Here is a 16,558-nt window from a genome sequence, read left to right on the forward strand (position 1 = left end):
ATCAGGGTAACACCAATATTTTAAAAGTCTCTATGTATCAATGATAGTAAACAATATCTTTAGTGTAAAATGTATTTAACATAACTTTTATTTTATTTCAGGCATTTGTACAGAAATCAAATAACTACAATACAGCAAGGAGTATTTCAAGACCTACCAGCTCTATACGAACTGTATGTGTACATTGTTACAATAGTTTTTCAAGAAGCAAATGATAACAAAATTTATGGTTAATCTGTGGCAGAGTATTTTTTACTATTATCAGTGATTACGATATTTTAAAGTTCTGCCGTTGACCATTGGTGACAAAGATTGATTTATTTACACTTGTCAATTCCAGCCGTAGAATTGTCTGTTAACTATGTTAGTTCTTGGTATTTTTTTATCATATTTAATGCTGATATGTACATATGTTGGAAAAATTATAATGATTAAGTACATTTTTAGAAAACAATCTGTCAATGTCACTTGGTTGAAAAACTACTGTTGCCTATACGGAAAGATTTTAATCGACCTGCGTCTAAATCCCTATATGATATTTATCAAAATTTTATGAATCGACATCTATCTATGGTGATAAAAAAAATTGTTCAATGTAAAAGAGAGGCAAAGGGTACCAACGGGACATTCAAACTCCTAAGTCGAAAATAAATTGACAACGCCATGGTTAATAAAGAAGAAGACAAACAGACAAATACAGTTCACAAAACATAACATAAAAAACCAAAGACTTAGCAACATGAACCCCATCAAAACTGGGGGTAGTATCAGGTGTTTCGGAAGGTTAAACATATCCTGTTAATTATAATAAAAATTATCATTGTTTTTTTTCAGGTATTTATACAGCAATCAAATAACTACAATACAGCAAGGATCATTTCAAGACCTACCAGCACTAGGCCGCCTGTATGTATACATAGTTACAATATTTTCTCTAATTCTTTGACAATTTATACCTTTCAGCACTCATTGTATAACAAAAATTAATCAACTTGTGGTTGCCGATGATCTCAGAAGATGATTAGATGAGTTTAAGGTTCATAACCTTAATCAGCTAACTGAATGAATCAAAATATGCTAACAGGTGTTAATGAAATTGAAAATTTTGTGAAATGTGGAAGGCACTTGAAGAGGATTTTCGTTTAACAAAAAATTAAAATTTTATGTTTTAATCATTAGAGAAACAGATTCTTACATAGTTACTCGTGGATTATCGAATTTATCCAATCTCGATAGTTAAATTATCAATTTTAATGTCCTCGCCGAAGCTCGGACTTTAAAATGGATAATTTAACTATCTCGATTGGATAAATCCGATAATCAACTGGTATCAATGTAAGAATCTATATTTATCAAAAAGCAATTGAGGAAAAAATGTAAATTAATTTTCTGTCGTCGAATAGTGTGACCATTTGTGAACCTGTTCGGTTTGAATTGACTGGATTTACTAATAATCTTTTTTTTAAATGATAACTCTACGAAACGATTTGATAGTTGCAAATTTTTAAGTCGTCGCATTTCAAATGATTAATGAGTTCTGCAAATTTACATCGATTAACCAAATGGTTACACTGCAGATTTCATAATGGTAACAGACATATATTAACAGAACGTATAAACTTTAAATATATTACTATAAAAAAGTGCGATAGAGATAACATGTTCTTTTTGTTTTCTAAAAATAAGAGATATGTTTTTTTTTTTTTTTCAAATGTTTTTCAAAAAGGGAATAATTTACTGAAATGGATTAGCCAACATGAACATTGGAAAAGAACACTAATTATTGAGACAAATATAGTTCCTTGGTGTTTTTGTTTAGATAATATCAGCAATTAACTAAACTCATATAAGAAAGAAGACTTCCATTCTACACCTTTAAATAAAAACTATTAACCGCAGTTTTTAACTACCAGTATGTAATAAATAACAGTTGCCACTATATATAATGTTGCAATCATAATGTAGCATTGTCCGATAAAAAATTGTTGGCAAGATTTTCTATTTTGTAAAAGATTAACATAATTTTGTAAATAAATGTCATTACAACACTGAAATGTTTAATGACAACATTTCGTTTACTTTGAAAATATTTATTAAATGTTCCATGACGCCTTTAACTGATAAATTGGCAAACATAAATGTGTGCATGTAGGAGAAATATTTTAGTATGTCATCTCTTGGTTGATGTACATATTCGTTTTCTGAGCAATAAAAGTTCGAAACTTGGTAGAGAACTGTTTAAACCTCAGTTATTATGTTGTGTTTGAATACTTATCACGGCACATAAATGTATCTTTAACAAGATGACTTGGTCATTTTCAAGATAAAACACAAATGTGTCTTCTTATCTCAAGAATGAAAGAGTACATGTATATCGTCTTAGGTTGTATTAGATTTCGGAAATTGAGTAGCGTTGTGCATATACATAGTTCTTGTTCGTTTGAACATGACCAAAAATTACGTATATGAAGTAGTGATATTCTAATTTCTGTAATTGCGTTCCAATGTGTCTGAATCAAAGTGAACATTTTTTTTTCGAAAAGGCTCCCTTTATCTCATTTCATTGTGTTTTTTAGAATTAAAAACAATATGCTAAAGACATATACGATTTAAAGCGTTAGGCATTTAGTTTATTGTGAAATATAAAAATATTCTATTAACATACAGTGTAATTATTAGCTGGTTTTTATTGTGGAAAATATAGAAAGGAATTTTGTATAAATGGTACGTTGTAAGAATTTATAATAACTAAATTATTGTGACAAGATAAGTATGATGACCTGTTTACAGATACTAATAATTAATGCATATGTATTGACCATTAATGAACTGCTTATGTTGTTTGTGTTGCTCAAACTTTAGTTTTCTGTATGATATTTTTTTTCAGAGCATTGCACCAAAATCGATTAACAACAATACAGCAAGGAACATTTCAAGACCTACCATCGCTTAACCTTCTGTATGTATATATTGTTATAGCTTTTAACCAGACGCAAATGAAAACAAGATTTAAATGTCAATCAGTTGCAGAATATGTTTACTGTAATCAATAATTACGACTTTCTGGAGTTACGTCGTCAAATAGTTTAACCATTGGTGACCCTGTTCGTTTGACAGAGTTTAATAATAATTTTATTGAAAACAATTATTATAAAGAAAAGACCCATAATCGCGAAGGTAATCATCATCGCCCTTTGTACAATCAAAGCTTTCGGCAAATTGACGACCCATGTGTATACACTGCAGATTTTATTATGATAACAAACATGTGTTAAAAATACAAAAACATTTTAAGGATGTTTCTAGAATATATTGTGAAAAATATAAGTGTGTTTGGCAACAGGTAAAATCAATCCAGTAAAATACGATACATTTGACTTATTTCAATATCTACTAAAAAAGGCGGTAGATACAAATCCATTTGCACTCCACTATGTTTTAATAAGTGGACGAGTGTTTTTTTTTACATTTAAATCGAATTTTTTTTAAAATCTGCTGTACAGTCAACATCTGTTTTCAGATGATAACAAAATTAACCGATCAACATTAAACAAGTTGCAAGCGTTTATTCAATTGCATTAGAAAGATAATAAGTAATATAATTATATATAAAGAATAATAATTTTATTGAAAACAATTATTATAAGAAATAAGTTTCAGATCAAATGATAAAAAATAATTTCAATTTTAATTATGAATCAATATGAAACAACACTGATAACTCTATTTTCAATACTATACAATAATATACAATGCTCTTCACTTCAATAGTTGTACTAGTCTTTCCAGTTTCACTATCAGTCACAGAATCGTTAGGTTCTCTTTCTGATTTTACCGATTCAGCATCTGTGATTTCATCCGTATCAATCTCAATTTCACTGTTCTCCTCTGAGACCCTTTGAACACTTTTTCCAAATTTTCCTCGGTTTTAAGATTTGGGAAAAGTTCCTTGGGCAAAGAAGATGAAGATAACCAACCTATCTTTGGTCAGAACCAAGCAGAGTATGATAAGGCGATTGATCAATTACTCTGTGATATGATCTATTTTTCTGAAATTGCACGAAGCGCAAACGTTCAGACCACTGTTGTGTATCATTTTCATTCATCCATGCTATGAAGGACGCCTCCGGGTGCGGGAGTTTCTCGCTGCATTGAAGACCAATTGGTGGCCTTCGGCTGTTGTCTGCTCTTTGGTCGGGTTGTTGTATCTTTGACACATTACCCATTTCCATTCTCAATTTTATGAGCATTTCTTTAATGTCTGCATTTGCTCTTTCTACAGACCCTTGACGTTGGGGATGTCTTGGTCGCCCATGAACTATTACTAATTCTAACCATAACGATTTCAGTTCAGTGATTATATGTGCAGTGAACTCCGTCCCATTATCGCTTTTGAGGATATGGGGTGCACCAAAGAGAAGAAAAATGTCAAGTAATTCATAAGCAACTTCAGTAGCTCTCTTAGATTTCAGATCTCTAAGCACGCTAAATTTGGTAAGATGATCTTGATAGTGCATTATCCATTTAAATTCATGGTCGGAGACAGGATGATGGTCTACAAGGTAAACCTGACCTCTACAATTGAAGTCAGCAGAATTAATAGGTTTAATAACAAGTTGTCAGTACGTTTTCGTTTCAAGATACATTGTTCACAGTTGGTTGTAAATACATGAAATATGCGTATTGCTTCCCGGCTAATGTTAGCAAAATTTTTTTTTGAGTTCTTTGTTAGTTTTATGGAGACATCCATGACCAACCCCAACGTGTGCTGTTTTTATAATATCATACATATCCTCAATGGATAAGTAGTAAAAAATGGTGTCATCTGAAAGTAAGAATTAAACCATTTTGAGTATGGCACAAATCTAAACTGGTATTTTGTTATAAAGATAATTATGTTAATAGCCCTAACAGCGATATGCTTGTTCAAATATTATAAATATAAGAAAATCTGTGAAATAGTTAAGCTCATATGGTCGTCTGTTTTGTTACCTAAAGTTCTTTAAATAATACTTGTACACCCTTATTTACTGTGATCATATAGAGTTACGATTTTAGGTTGATGTGCCATCTTCCGTATGCAATTATGCATAGTATGATCAATTTGATACATCGTCACGAACGTGCACGAAATATTTGCCACTGGACGTTAAGCAACCAACAATCAATCAATCAATCAAAATTCGAGGATTTGGGATAGATTTTTGTTTACATTCGATTTCAGACTCTCTTCTATATTTGTCATATGAAACAAAACAATGATGAGCTTTTCAATATCTGCAACTTCAATAACATCATATATCTCTAGCAAATGTCTGTCTTGGTCACTTTTCTTCAATGCCTCTTTTGCATTTTTTACTTTAGAAATTAACTCATTCAATTTGACTCTAGTAAAAAGATGGTTGTGCTTACATGTGTTATTCTCAGCAAATTGATGAACTTCTTGATAGAATTTATCCTGTTGATCAACAATACTAGCCATTTTTTTTAACACCTTAACTTTTACTTTTGTTAATGACCATGTGAAAGACCAGTGAACAGGAGTTCAATTTATAACCTCAAGGCAATATAAATGAATCAGTATGACTTTCAAAATAGCATTGAAAAGTTTTTATAGTGGGTATCAACACTTTTTTATCACAATATCTATATAATAAATTATTCTACGAGTTATAACTGAAATTAAGCCTTAGTATGTACATATTGTAATTTGTACAGTCACTTTTTGTACAAATTATAATTTGTACAAAGTCAAAATACAAATTATAATTTGTACAAAGTCAAAATACAAATTATAATTTGTACAAAGTCAAAATACAAATTATAATTTGTACAATTTTTTTGTACAAATTATAATTTGTACAAAATGATAACTTGTACACAACATATATATATAGATCCATTTTGTTACATCAGGTGGTCCGTTTATTTGGCAATCGCCAATGGCAGTCAGCAGTGTTTAAGAACATCCGTTGTTCGACCTGCTAGTCAAATGCGTTTTGTTAAAATATACTTTTTCACGTTTTTTGGTTTTTTGGAAAATGTTGTTTGTGTTGTATTTAGACCCCTCTACCAAGAAATTTGTTTTGCATGCACACGTATAAAAATTGCTGTTTTATCCAACGCAATCATAGGTTTGAATATTGTTTTCAATTTAGACTTGTGTATAAATACATGTATATAATAAGTACGTCTGAACCAGTGCCAACTCTACGACAGATTTATCCATCGGATCACCAGTGATGGTGATACAAGGCTGAAAACACATTCTGTATATATAATTCGTCTCAATAACAGCCCAACAATGCTAGATCTGTATTCCGCAAATTTTAGTTCTTCCCTGGCCGGGATTCGAACTCATGCTACTGAGATATCGTGGTACCAAATCGCCTTGCACTATGCCCGGTGCGCTAAACCACTCAACCACCTAGGCTCGACAAAAATCAAGCTTTCGATGGCCGGGTGTTACCTTTCCTCGTCAGTTTTTATCTAGCATCGTAACACAGTACATGATATAAAAGGCATGGAGATGGAATATTACAGGTCAGTTGAATTATCTATTGTAGAGGATCTTACAAAAAAATGTAAGATGCAGTCACAGAAATAATTATATTACAAGTATGTTTGAACTAGTGACAACTCTACAACAGTTTTTATCCATCGGATCACCAGCAGTGATGGTGATAGAAGGCTGAAAATACATTCTGTATATATAATTCGTCTAAACAACAGCCCACTAATGTTAGATCTGTAAATTTGCGGAAGCAAATTTTTTGTTCTTCCCAGGCCGGGATTCGATACTACTGAGATATCGTGGCACCAAATCGCCTCGTCAGGTTTTATCTGTTTATCTTCATTCCATCTCCATGCCTTTTATTTCATGTACTGTTTTACGACGCTAGATAAGAACTGACGAGGAAAGGTTACACCCGGCCTCCGAAAGCTTTATAATTATAGGGCCTAGGTGGTCGATTGGTCTAGTGCGTCGGGCATAGTGCAAGGCGATTTGGTGCCACGATATCTCAATAGCTAGAGTTGGAATCCAAGCAAGGGAAGATAAAAAAATTTGCTTTCGCAAATTTACAGATCAAACATTGTTGGGCTGTTGTTTAGACGAATTATATATATATAATTTTTGCACCTTTTGTTTGCGGTATACCATCTATTCCGCGTTTATTGTTTTCTGTTTGGTATTAGATTAATAATTTTTAAAGATCCATTTTGTTACATCTTGTGATCCGTTTATTTTGGCAATCGCCAATGGCAGTCAGCAGGGTTTAAGAACATCAGTTGTTCGACCTGTTAGTCAAATGCGTTTTGTTAAAATATACTTTTTCACTTTTTTGGTCTTTTGGAAAATGTTGTTTGTGCTGTATTTAGACCCCTCTACCAAGAAATTTGTTTTGCATGCACACGTATAAAAATTGCGGTTTTTATCCAACGCAATCATAGGTTTGAACGTCGTTTTCAATTTAGACTTGTTTATATTTTATCGTTTGGGCTTGTATTATATTTTCCTTCGGGTTTATATGATCCGTTCATCCTATTTCGACTCTTTAAAATTCAAGAGTCTATCCGAAATTGAGGTAAATTTTATGGCCTTCCAAATACTGTTTCGATTTATATATACAAGTCTAAATTGAAAACAACGTTCAAACCTATGATTGCGTTGGATAAAAACCGCAATTTTTATACGTGTGCATGCAAAACAAATTTCTTGTTAGAGGGGTCTAAATACAGCACAAACAACATTTTCCAAAAGATCAAAAAAGTGAAAAAGTATATTTTTACAAAACGCATTTGACTAACAGGTCGAACAACAAATGTTCTTAAATCCTGCTGACTGCCATTGGCGATTGCCAAATAAACGGATCACAAGGTGTAATAAATGGATCTTAACTTTAAATTTAATACCAAACAGAAAACAATAAACTTGGGGCGAACATGGTATACCGCAAACAAAGGTGCAAATATTTTTTGTACACCATATCCGGATTCCGACAATTAATGTCTCTTCAGTGATGTTAGGAATCAAAACGGTTATTGGAAGGCCACATAATTTACCTCAATTTGGGATAGACTCTTGAATTTTGAGGAGTCAAATATATATGTATATAGTGTCTAAAAATAGCAACAATCAACATTCAATCTATCTTTGCGTGGATCAGTTTGTAAATAAACTGATGCAGTTACTAAATTAAATTATATAAATGCCTAAGAATGAAAATTTAACTCACTAATGAGTGTTATAAAAATAGTTGTTATATTTTATATATTCACGAAATATTTCGGTAAAACAAATTAGCTTCATCAGGCGCATGCAGTCATCCATTTTTGTTCGCTAACATTTTTGTTCGCTTTGGAGATTCCGTATATCGTCAGGTTATCGGAATTCCAATGGGGACTAACCGTGCACCACTTATTGCGGACCTTTTTTTGTATTGCTATGAGTTACAATTTATGACAAAAATCAGCAAAGACCCATCGAAACAACATCTGATACACACATTTAATAATACTTTTAGATATTTGGATGATATTTTGGCTCTCAATAATGACGACTTCAGTATGTATACTAAAGAAATTTATCCTGTTGAACTTACTTTAAATAAAGCTAATACTAACAATGACCACTGCCCTTTCCTCGATCTTGATATCTATATCATTAATGGAAAGCTTAATACTAAAATATATGATAAAAGAGATGATTTTTCATTTCCTATCGTTAATTATCCATTTTTAGATGGTGATGTTCCCTTGTCACCATCTTACGGTGTTTATATATCTCAACTTGTACAATTCGCTCGTGTATGTAACAATGTTTTAGATTTTAACGAGAGAAATTTATGTATTACTGAAAAATTATTACACCACGGTTTTCGATATCACAAACTAGTCAAAACATTTACTAAATTTTATCATCGGTATAAGGACATCATTCGTAAATATAGCTCAACATGTAGACTTCTTATACGTTCAGGTATTTCACATCCAATTTTTTATGGAAATATTCTTTATATATTTATACTTTTTACTGATTGGGTTTACCATTTAGGAAATACCTAAATTACCGAAACCGGAACTGGTTATTACCAACATTCGTAAAACGTTAAACAGTTATGATGTGCTCCAATGCAAAAACAGAGGAAAGGATAATAGAAGTTTTAGAGTTAACAATGTTTAAACACACTTATACCAGAAATATATAATAACAAAGGTCATTTATCGGTACGATTGAAACGACGTCATCACACAATTTTAGGGGAAACAAGTTCCATTTCAGGGAACCGACATTTCGTCACAATATTAAAACTTGTCATTCAAAACATTTGTGTGGTTTGAAATGCACGTGATCAAGTAAAACATACATTACTTTTATTTATTGTTATCATTTACTGTTACATTTGGTTGATACAAACCACTCAGATTCACAATTACAAATATGATATGAATGGTTTCTTTATACATTTGTGCATTTGAAGATTTATACCATTTTACTGTGTAATGCACTCTGCTATCACTGTTTTGACGTTGGTGTATACATTTCTCCCGAAAATATGACGGCTGATGCAAACGTAAAGGACGGCAAATGTTCTATATTAGTAAATTATTCAATTTAAGATTACGTCAAGTACTTTCGAGAATTCTTTGATTCGCTTTTATAGAGATTACTTAAAGCAAATAATGCAGACTTTTTATGAGTCTGTTTGACTGGTAAAAACAACCGTATGTGATAATAATTTTTAATTGTTGTCCGTGTGTATTGTAAAGGGTTTGATTATCATAGTTGAGGTGGTAAAAAGATTAGGTAATGGACAGGAGTATATAAAAAGCATCATTCAAAATCGAAAAAATACATAACAGTTAAAAGTTAAATAACAAAAATACCGAACTCCAAGGGAAACTCAAAACGGAAAGTTCATAATCAAATGGGAAAATCAAAAGTTCAAACACAACGAAAGGAATACAACTTTAGTATTCTTGACTTCGCATAGGCATTTACTTTATGTAGAAAATGGTACATTAAACCTGGTTTTATAGCTAGCTAAACCTCTCACTTGTATGACAGTATAAAACTCTATTATATTGACAACAATTTGTGAACAAAACAAACAGACACATAGACACAATGTCAAAAATAGTACGGCAGTCAACACAGCGTTATAATCTTAATCCTTACAAACATAAATAAAAATATCCACAAAGAAAAACAAAATGACATATAGACAAGGCACATAAGACAAAAATAAAAGACAAGAATACAAAATTAATCATTGTCCAATAACACAATGGCGGGATGTATAAGTACCAAGCCACGTCAAAAGGATATTACCTAAAATGTACTAAATAGTAAAGGTTAATAATTTAGAAATACAAACAAAAGAACAATTAACGTTTTGATTATTTCGGTTTCAAATTCTGTTTCTAATTGGCGTCGTAAAAGACAACAACATATAACTAAGCTGGGACTTAAATATATGTCAAACCATTTCCTCTAATAACTTTAATGTATTCCAGAATGAAAAAATCTGCTCTTATATACAAATAAGATGTAAGTGCTAATGAGACAACTCTCCATCCATATCATTATGTGTAAAAAGTAAACAATTGTAGGTCAAAGTACGGCCTTCAACACGGAACCTTGGCTCACACCGAACAGCAAGCTATAAAGGGCCCCTTATTATGAATGATCTGCTGACCCTTCCAGAACACCCGAGACCATTCCCAGTTTTTGGTGGGGTTCGTGTTGCCAAGTCTTTGATTTTCTATGTTGGTTAGTGTACTGTTGTTTGTCTGTTTCTATTTTTCTTTTTTTTGACCATGTCACTTTGGGTTTATTTGCCTCTCTTTAAATAAAAACATATATCTTTAGTGATCCTATGTGCTTATCATTAATCTTTTTTTCATATTTTGAATCTCAAGTATCACTTTCATTATGATTTGATAACGGCCTTGTTACAGTTGCAACAACCAAAGATCTCTCTCTGTGTTGAGTATATATAGACTCCTAGGGACTTAGAACATGTGTTTGGCAAAGGGTACAACCACATCAAGTAAAAAACCATACATTTGACTTATTTCAATATCTACTAAAAAAAACAGTAGATACAAATCCATGTGCATTCTACTATGTTTAAATAAGTAGACGGGTGTTACAATGCAAGATAGACAATGACTGATGAATTCGGACGTAATAATCTTTCATTCGTAATGATAAAACAATGATTTGCGAAACATGTTGCTTTCATGAATACTATTAAGTTATCCCATACATTACGATACGAGACAATTTGTCAATGTAGCTTGTTTGAACATCGGTAAACTGCTGTTGTTCGTATTTAGTCAGATAATTATTCACATATCAATGATAATAAACAATTTACTTAACGTAAAATATATGTAACATCACCATTGTTTTGTTTCAGGTATTTGTACAGCAATAAAATAACTACAATAGAGCTAGGATCATTTCAAGACCTTCCAGCGCTTAACCGTTTGTATGTATACATTTTGACAATATTTCATCAAGAGGAAAATGAAAACTGAATCTAAAAAAAGTAGTGTCAGACTTGGTTTACTATTATCAATGATAACGATACATGGAGTTCTGCCGTCCTCAACCGTAACGACTGTTTCCCCAGTTGGTTAAGCTATGTAACATGTATTAATAAGTGAGAATGCCAAACCAAATTTCGAATTTCAAACCGTAGGAACAAAAATAAGACACATGCTACTAAATTTGAGATTTTCCATAGCATGCATACATCGTCGACAAAACCACAAAACCATACCAAAAACAAAACATGACATAGCATATAAACACATCACAGACACGGGTTTTGTACGCCAGATGCGCGTTTTGTCTAAATAAAACACATTTGACACTCGAATTTAAAATGTTTAAAAATGCCTAATAATGTACGAAGTTGAAGTACACTGGCGGCCCGATTTTCCGAAAGGGATGCAAATAAAGCTAAGGTAATCTATTACTTATGTAGAAATCATTTGTTTTTTAAAAAAAAATTAAGGTTTTGTAAACAGTCAATTTATAAGTATGACCATATCAACAATAGTGCATGTTAACACAGAATTGCTGAGTACTAAGTTTATGATACAGTAGGAGGAAAACCTCCATCAGAAGTGTCATCGACCAAGTGGTAGCAAAAAATACTAAACAAGTCTAAGATGCATGATTTTTTTATTAGTTGTTATTGGCTTTGAACTAGCTGTCAGTAATTGCGAGTACTCTCAGATCTGTACTTAGTGTCTTTTTTATATTGGAATGTACAAGTACCCGGCCACGTCTATTTTGTGTTTCTGTTGGATGTATTTCTATTTGTATCCATCTGATGTGTTAATAGATATAAGAAGATGTGGTATGAGTGCCAATGAGACAACTCTCCATCCGAGTCAAAATTTATAAAAGTAAACCATTATAGGTCACAGTACGGTCTTCAACACGGAGCCTTGGCTCACACCGAACAGTAAGCTATAAAGGGCCCCCAAAATTACTAGTGTAAAACCATTCAAACGGGAAAACCAACGGTCTAATCTATATAAAAAACGAGAAACGAGAAACACTTATGAACCACATCAACAAACGACAACTACTGAACATCAGATTCCTGGGACAGGTGCAAACAAATGCAGCGGGTTTAAACGTTTTAATGGTACCAAACCTTCACCTTTTTTCAGAAACAATAGTGTAACATCACAACATAGAAAGACACACTATAAAATATCAACCGAAATAGCTTAATTCAATCAAAGGACATATTGACACCATTGAACATACACTGAACAAATAAATTTGACCTATGATACAATGTAAATACAAAATTATAAATAAACTAAGGGAAGAATAATAAAAGTAACATATTATATCGGTATGAAATGTTAAACAATTAAAGAAAAACAATATGCTCGAACAAAAGTATCAGCCATTTGCAATAACTTTAAACACAGGTAAATGAAAATAATTCTGTTGTTAGGTATACGTGTACAGTTCCAATAGAGAAAGGAAATATTTTTACAAAATAAATAATTTTGATGTTCATAGTACGAAGTGAAAAATTTATAGTAATACCAAACACTTATCAAAGCTGGTAAATAGACCAGATATAACCCTGAATAACATTAAATAACTAAAAAGCAATACAATTAGTATCAACAGGTCAAATAAACAAGAAAGTACGATTTGAGAGTACTCGCAGTTACTGACAGCTAGTTAAAAGCCAAAATAATTAATAATAAAAAATCATGCATCAGAGACTAACATCAACTAAAACACATCCCAGGGATTTAGTATTTTAACGTCATGGACAGTCAAAGAAGACATGACTAGTGCAATGCCAAAAATAAATGTATCGACATACAGTAGGATAGTTAGGAGTTTAACCTCTTTATAGATCAAAACGAACGTGGGTGTGTCTTTATACATCCCGTTTGAAAAGAATACAGTTTAGTTATGTTTTAATTTGCTGATGACAAAATCGATATTAGTGCCAATGTAAACTATATTCAAAGATCTAATTACAACATTGGTAAGATAATCTTTACTAATAAGTTTGTTTAAAGGTTCGATGAGTTTACACGGATCACATAGTGATTTCCGCGCTTTAAGTATAATATTACCGTAAAATTTAGGATGTGAAATACCGTTTTAATCAGTTTTCTACAAGTACAGCCAAATTTACTAATCAAATCTTTGTATCTATGAAAAAACTTAGCAAAAATTTTACGTAATTTATGGTAACGAAATCCCTGACTTGATAATTTACCAGTGATGCATTGATTACGTTCGTTAAAATCTATGACACCACTACACACACGGGCATAACGAACGAGTTGGGATATATAAACACCGTGTGATGGAGCCAAAGGAACATCGCCATCTGAAAAAGGAAAATTAACAATAGGGAATGAAAAATCGTCTCTTTTGTCGTAAATTTTCAAGTTTTCCTTTAGAGATTGAAATGTCCAAATCCAGAAAAGGACAACTACTGCTGTTTATGTTTTTACGCCTTTTTCAACTGATTTTAATGGTTTGTTCTTATGTTGTACTGTTACACCACCGTCCCGGGTTAGAAGGAGGGTTGGGCGCCCGCTAACATGTTTAACCCCGCCACATTCTGTATGTGCCTGTCCCAAGTCAGGAGCCTGTAATTCGGTGGTTGTCGTTTGTTGCTGTATAACATATTTGTTTTTTCGTTCATTATTTTGTACATAAATTAGGCCATTAGTTTTTTCGTTTGAATTGTTTTACATTTGTCAATCCAAGGCCTTTTATAGCTGACTATGCGGTATGGGATTTGCTCATTGTTGAAGGCCGTACGATGACCTATAGTTATTAATATCTGTGTCATTTGGTCTCTTGTGAAGAGTTGTCTCATTGGCAAACATACTACATCTCCTTTTTAAATATTAAGTCTGAGCAAAATGAACCATAGAAAAATATTTTGATTATCTACCTCATGCAGAGCTCTTAATCAGTGTCCAGTTTTGAGATATACTTTTGGTTATATCAGCTTGGCAACATTTAAATTGGGTGTTAATTATTTTAACATATTTTGTTCTTGAAAATGAATGTAAATAAATTAATTGCAATAGGGCTTATTTGGCGAAGTCAAATCATTATTTAATGCTATTGCTCTGTTAATTGTTTATTACGAGTTTGGTATTAATAGCGCTAATTTGATTGCATTCTATTAGTTTTAAATAAGTAAAAGAGTGTTGCAACACTAGTTAGTCACAACATAGGGAATTCCGAAGTAATAATTATTTATTGATAAGGAAAAAAAAAAGCATTTGCGATGTATTACCAAATAATGTGTTGTCGTGGCCAATTTTACGTTTGTTGCTTTTCAACATCTGTTTAAACATCTGTAAACTGTTGTTGCCTATATTTAAAATTGTTAACTGACTGGCGTTATTGTCATATCAATATCAATAAACTATATTTATCAAATTTTCATCTATCAAAAACAAATGAACAATTATGTTAGAGTTAATTATGAATGCATTGGATAGAAATCGACATTATGCAATTGAATATAAATACCTTTGTGAACTAATTTCGGGTTGAACAAATATCTATGCAAAGTCTGTAACTGTTTTGTATTGATTTAATATAAGAAACAAAACACATCACAATTCATCTTGTATTTCATATTTGGATGTTCCAAAAACGATCAAACATGAACATTTATACGTGCACTTGCTTAATGTCAATTTCTATCCGACACCGCTCATGTATGAAAGAATACCGTTATTTTTTCCGGATTATTGTACAACAATCAAATATCTATACTACAACAAGGAATGTTTCAAGGCCTACCAGCTCTTGACCGTCTGTATGTATACATTGTTTTTATATTTTATCATGAAAAAATTTAAATATATACGTAAACTTAATCATCTTCAGACTAGATTTACTATCAATGTTGACGTTATATGGAGTTTTTAAGAAGACGAATGTTACAATGATAAAGAATATGGGAAACGAAAGTTATAATCATGCATTGATAGGGATTTGTACACGATTTGTATTCATGACATAGTAAATAATTACATCACATTCACCGGGATTAAAAATGTGTACGCCAGATGCGCGTTCCGTTCTAAAAACACATTTGTGATACTCAAAACAAATAAAGGCAACAGTAGTATACCGCTGTTCAAAAGTCATAAATGGATTGAGAGAAAACAAATCCGGGTTTCAAACTTAAACCGAGGAAACACATCAGCTATAAGTGGAAAACAGAGGAACGACAGAAACACTGAAGTGCAAAAAAACCAAACGCCAACATACATAGAAACGAAATATTTGATAACAACCGCCATATTTCTGACTTGGTACAGGAAATTTTAAGACAAAAATGGTGGGTAAAACCTGGTTTTATGGCTATTAAAAAGGCCAAAATAAAGAACGAAGTTGAAGAATTATGAAGACCAAAACTTTCGAAAAGGATGACAGATATAGCTGAGGCAATCTATTCCTTTGGTAGAAAATCCGTAGTTTGTCGAAAAAACTAACAGTTTTGTAAACAGTTAACTTATAGTTATGACCATAGCAATAATAGTGCATGTCAGCACAGAATTGCTGACCACTATGCTTAATATACCCCCAGGAAGGAATCCTCCATCAGTAGTGTCATCGACCAAGTGTTAATAGATTAACGCATCATTTATATCAGGTTAGAAAAACTTAAGTCTGAGCAAAGTGAACCTTACAAAAATACATGTCATCTAACTCATGCAGAGCTACTATTCCATGTCCGGTTTGGGGAGATACTTTAGGTTATATAAGCTTGGCAACGTTAAAATTAGGTTTTAAATATTTTTACATATTTTGTTCTAGAAAATGACTGTAAATACATTAATTGTCGTTATGCTTATCTAGCGGAATGAAATCATGGTTAAACGCTATTGCTCTTTTAATTGTTAAATAAGGTTTGGTATTTTAAGCGCTCATTTACCCCTTTTTTTTGACATTTTTGCCTATTATGTCCGTTTATTAAGTTCATATCTTGTTGTCAATATAATGGAATTTTATGCG

The 16,558-nt window shown here is 32.0% G+C and overlaps 1 protein-coding gene across 1 annotated transcript in view; it reads left to right on the plus strand.

Annotated features, from left to right (window-relative positions):
* The window catches only part of LOC127708138 (leucine-rich repeat-containing protein 15-like), a 49,989-nt gene that overhangs the window by 32,650 nt on the left and 781 nt on the right, over window positions 1-16,558 (plus strand). Inside the window, exons 4-6 of the mRNA XM_052212976.1 lie at window positions 102-173; window positions 835-906; window positions 2,888-2,959. Coding sequence (XP_052068936.1) covers window positions 102-173; window positions 835-906; window positions 2,888-2,959 — 216 coding nt within the window. The remainder of the gene's footprint in view (window positions 1-101; window positions 174-834; window positions 907-2,887; window positions 2,960-16,558) is intronic.

This window comes from Mytilus californianus, unplaced genomic scaffold (genome assembly GCF_021869535.1).
Source record: "Mytilus californianus isolate M0D057914Y unplaced genomic scaffold, xbMytCali1.0.p SCAF_7, whole genome shotgun sequence".
NCBI lineage: Eukaryota > Metazoa > Mollusca > Bivalvia > Mytilida > Mytilidae > Mytilus > Mytilus californianus.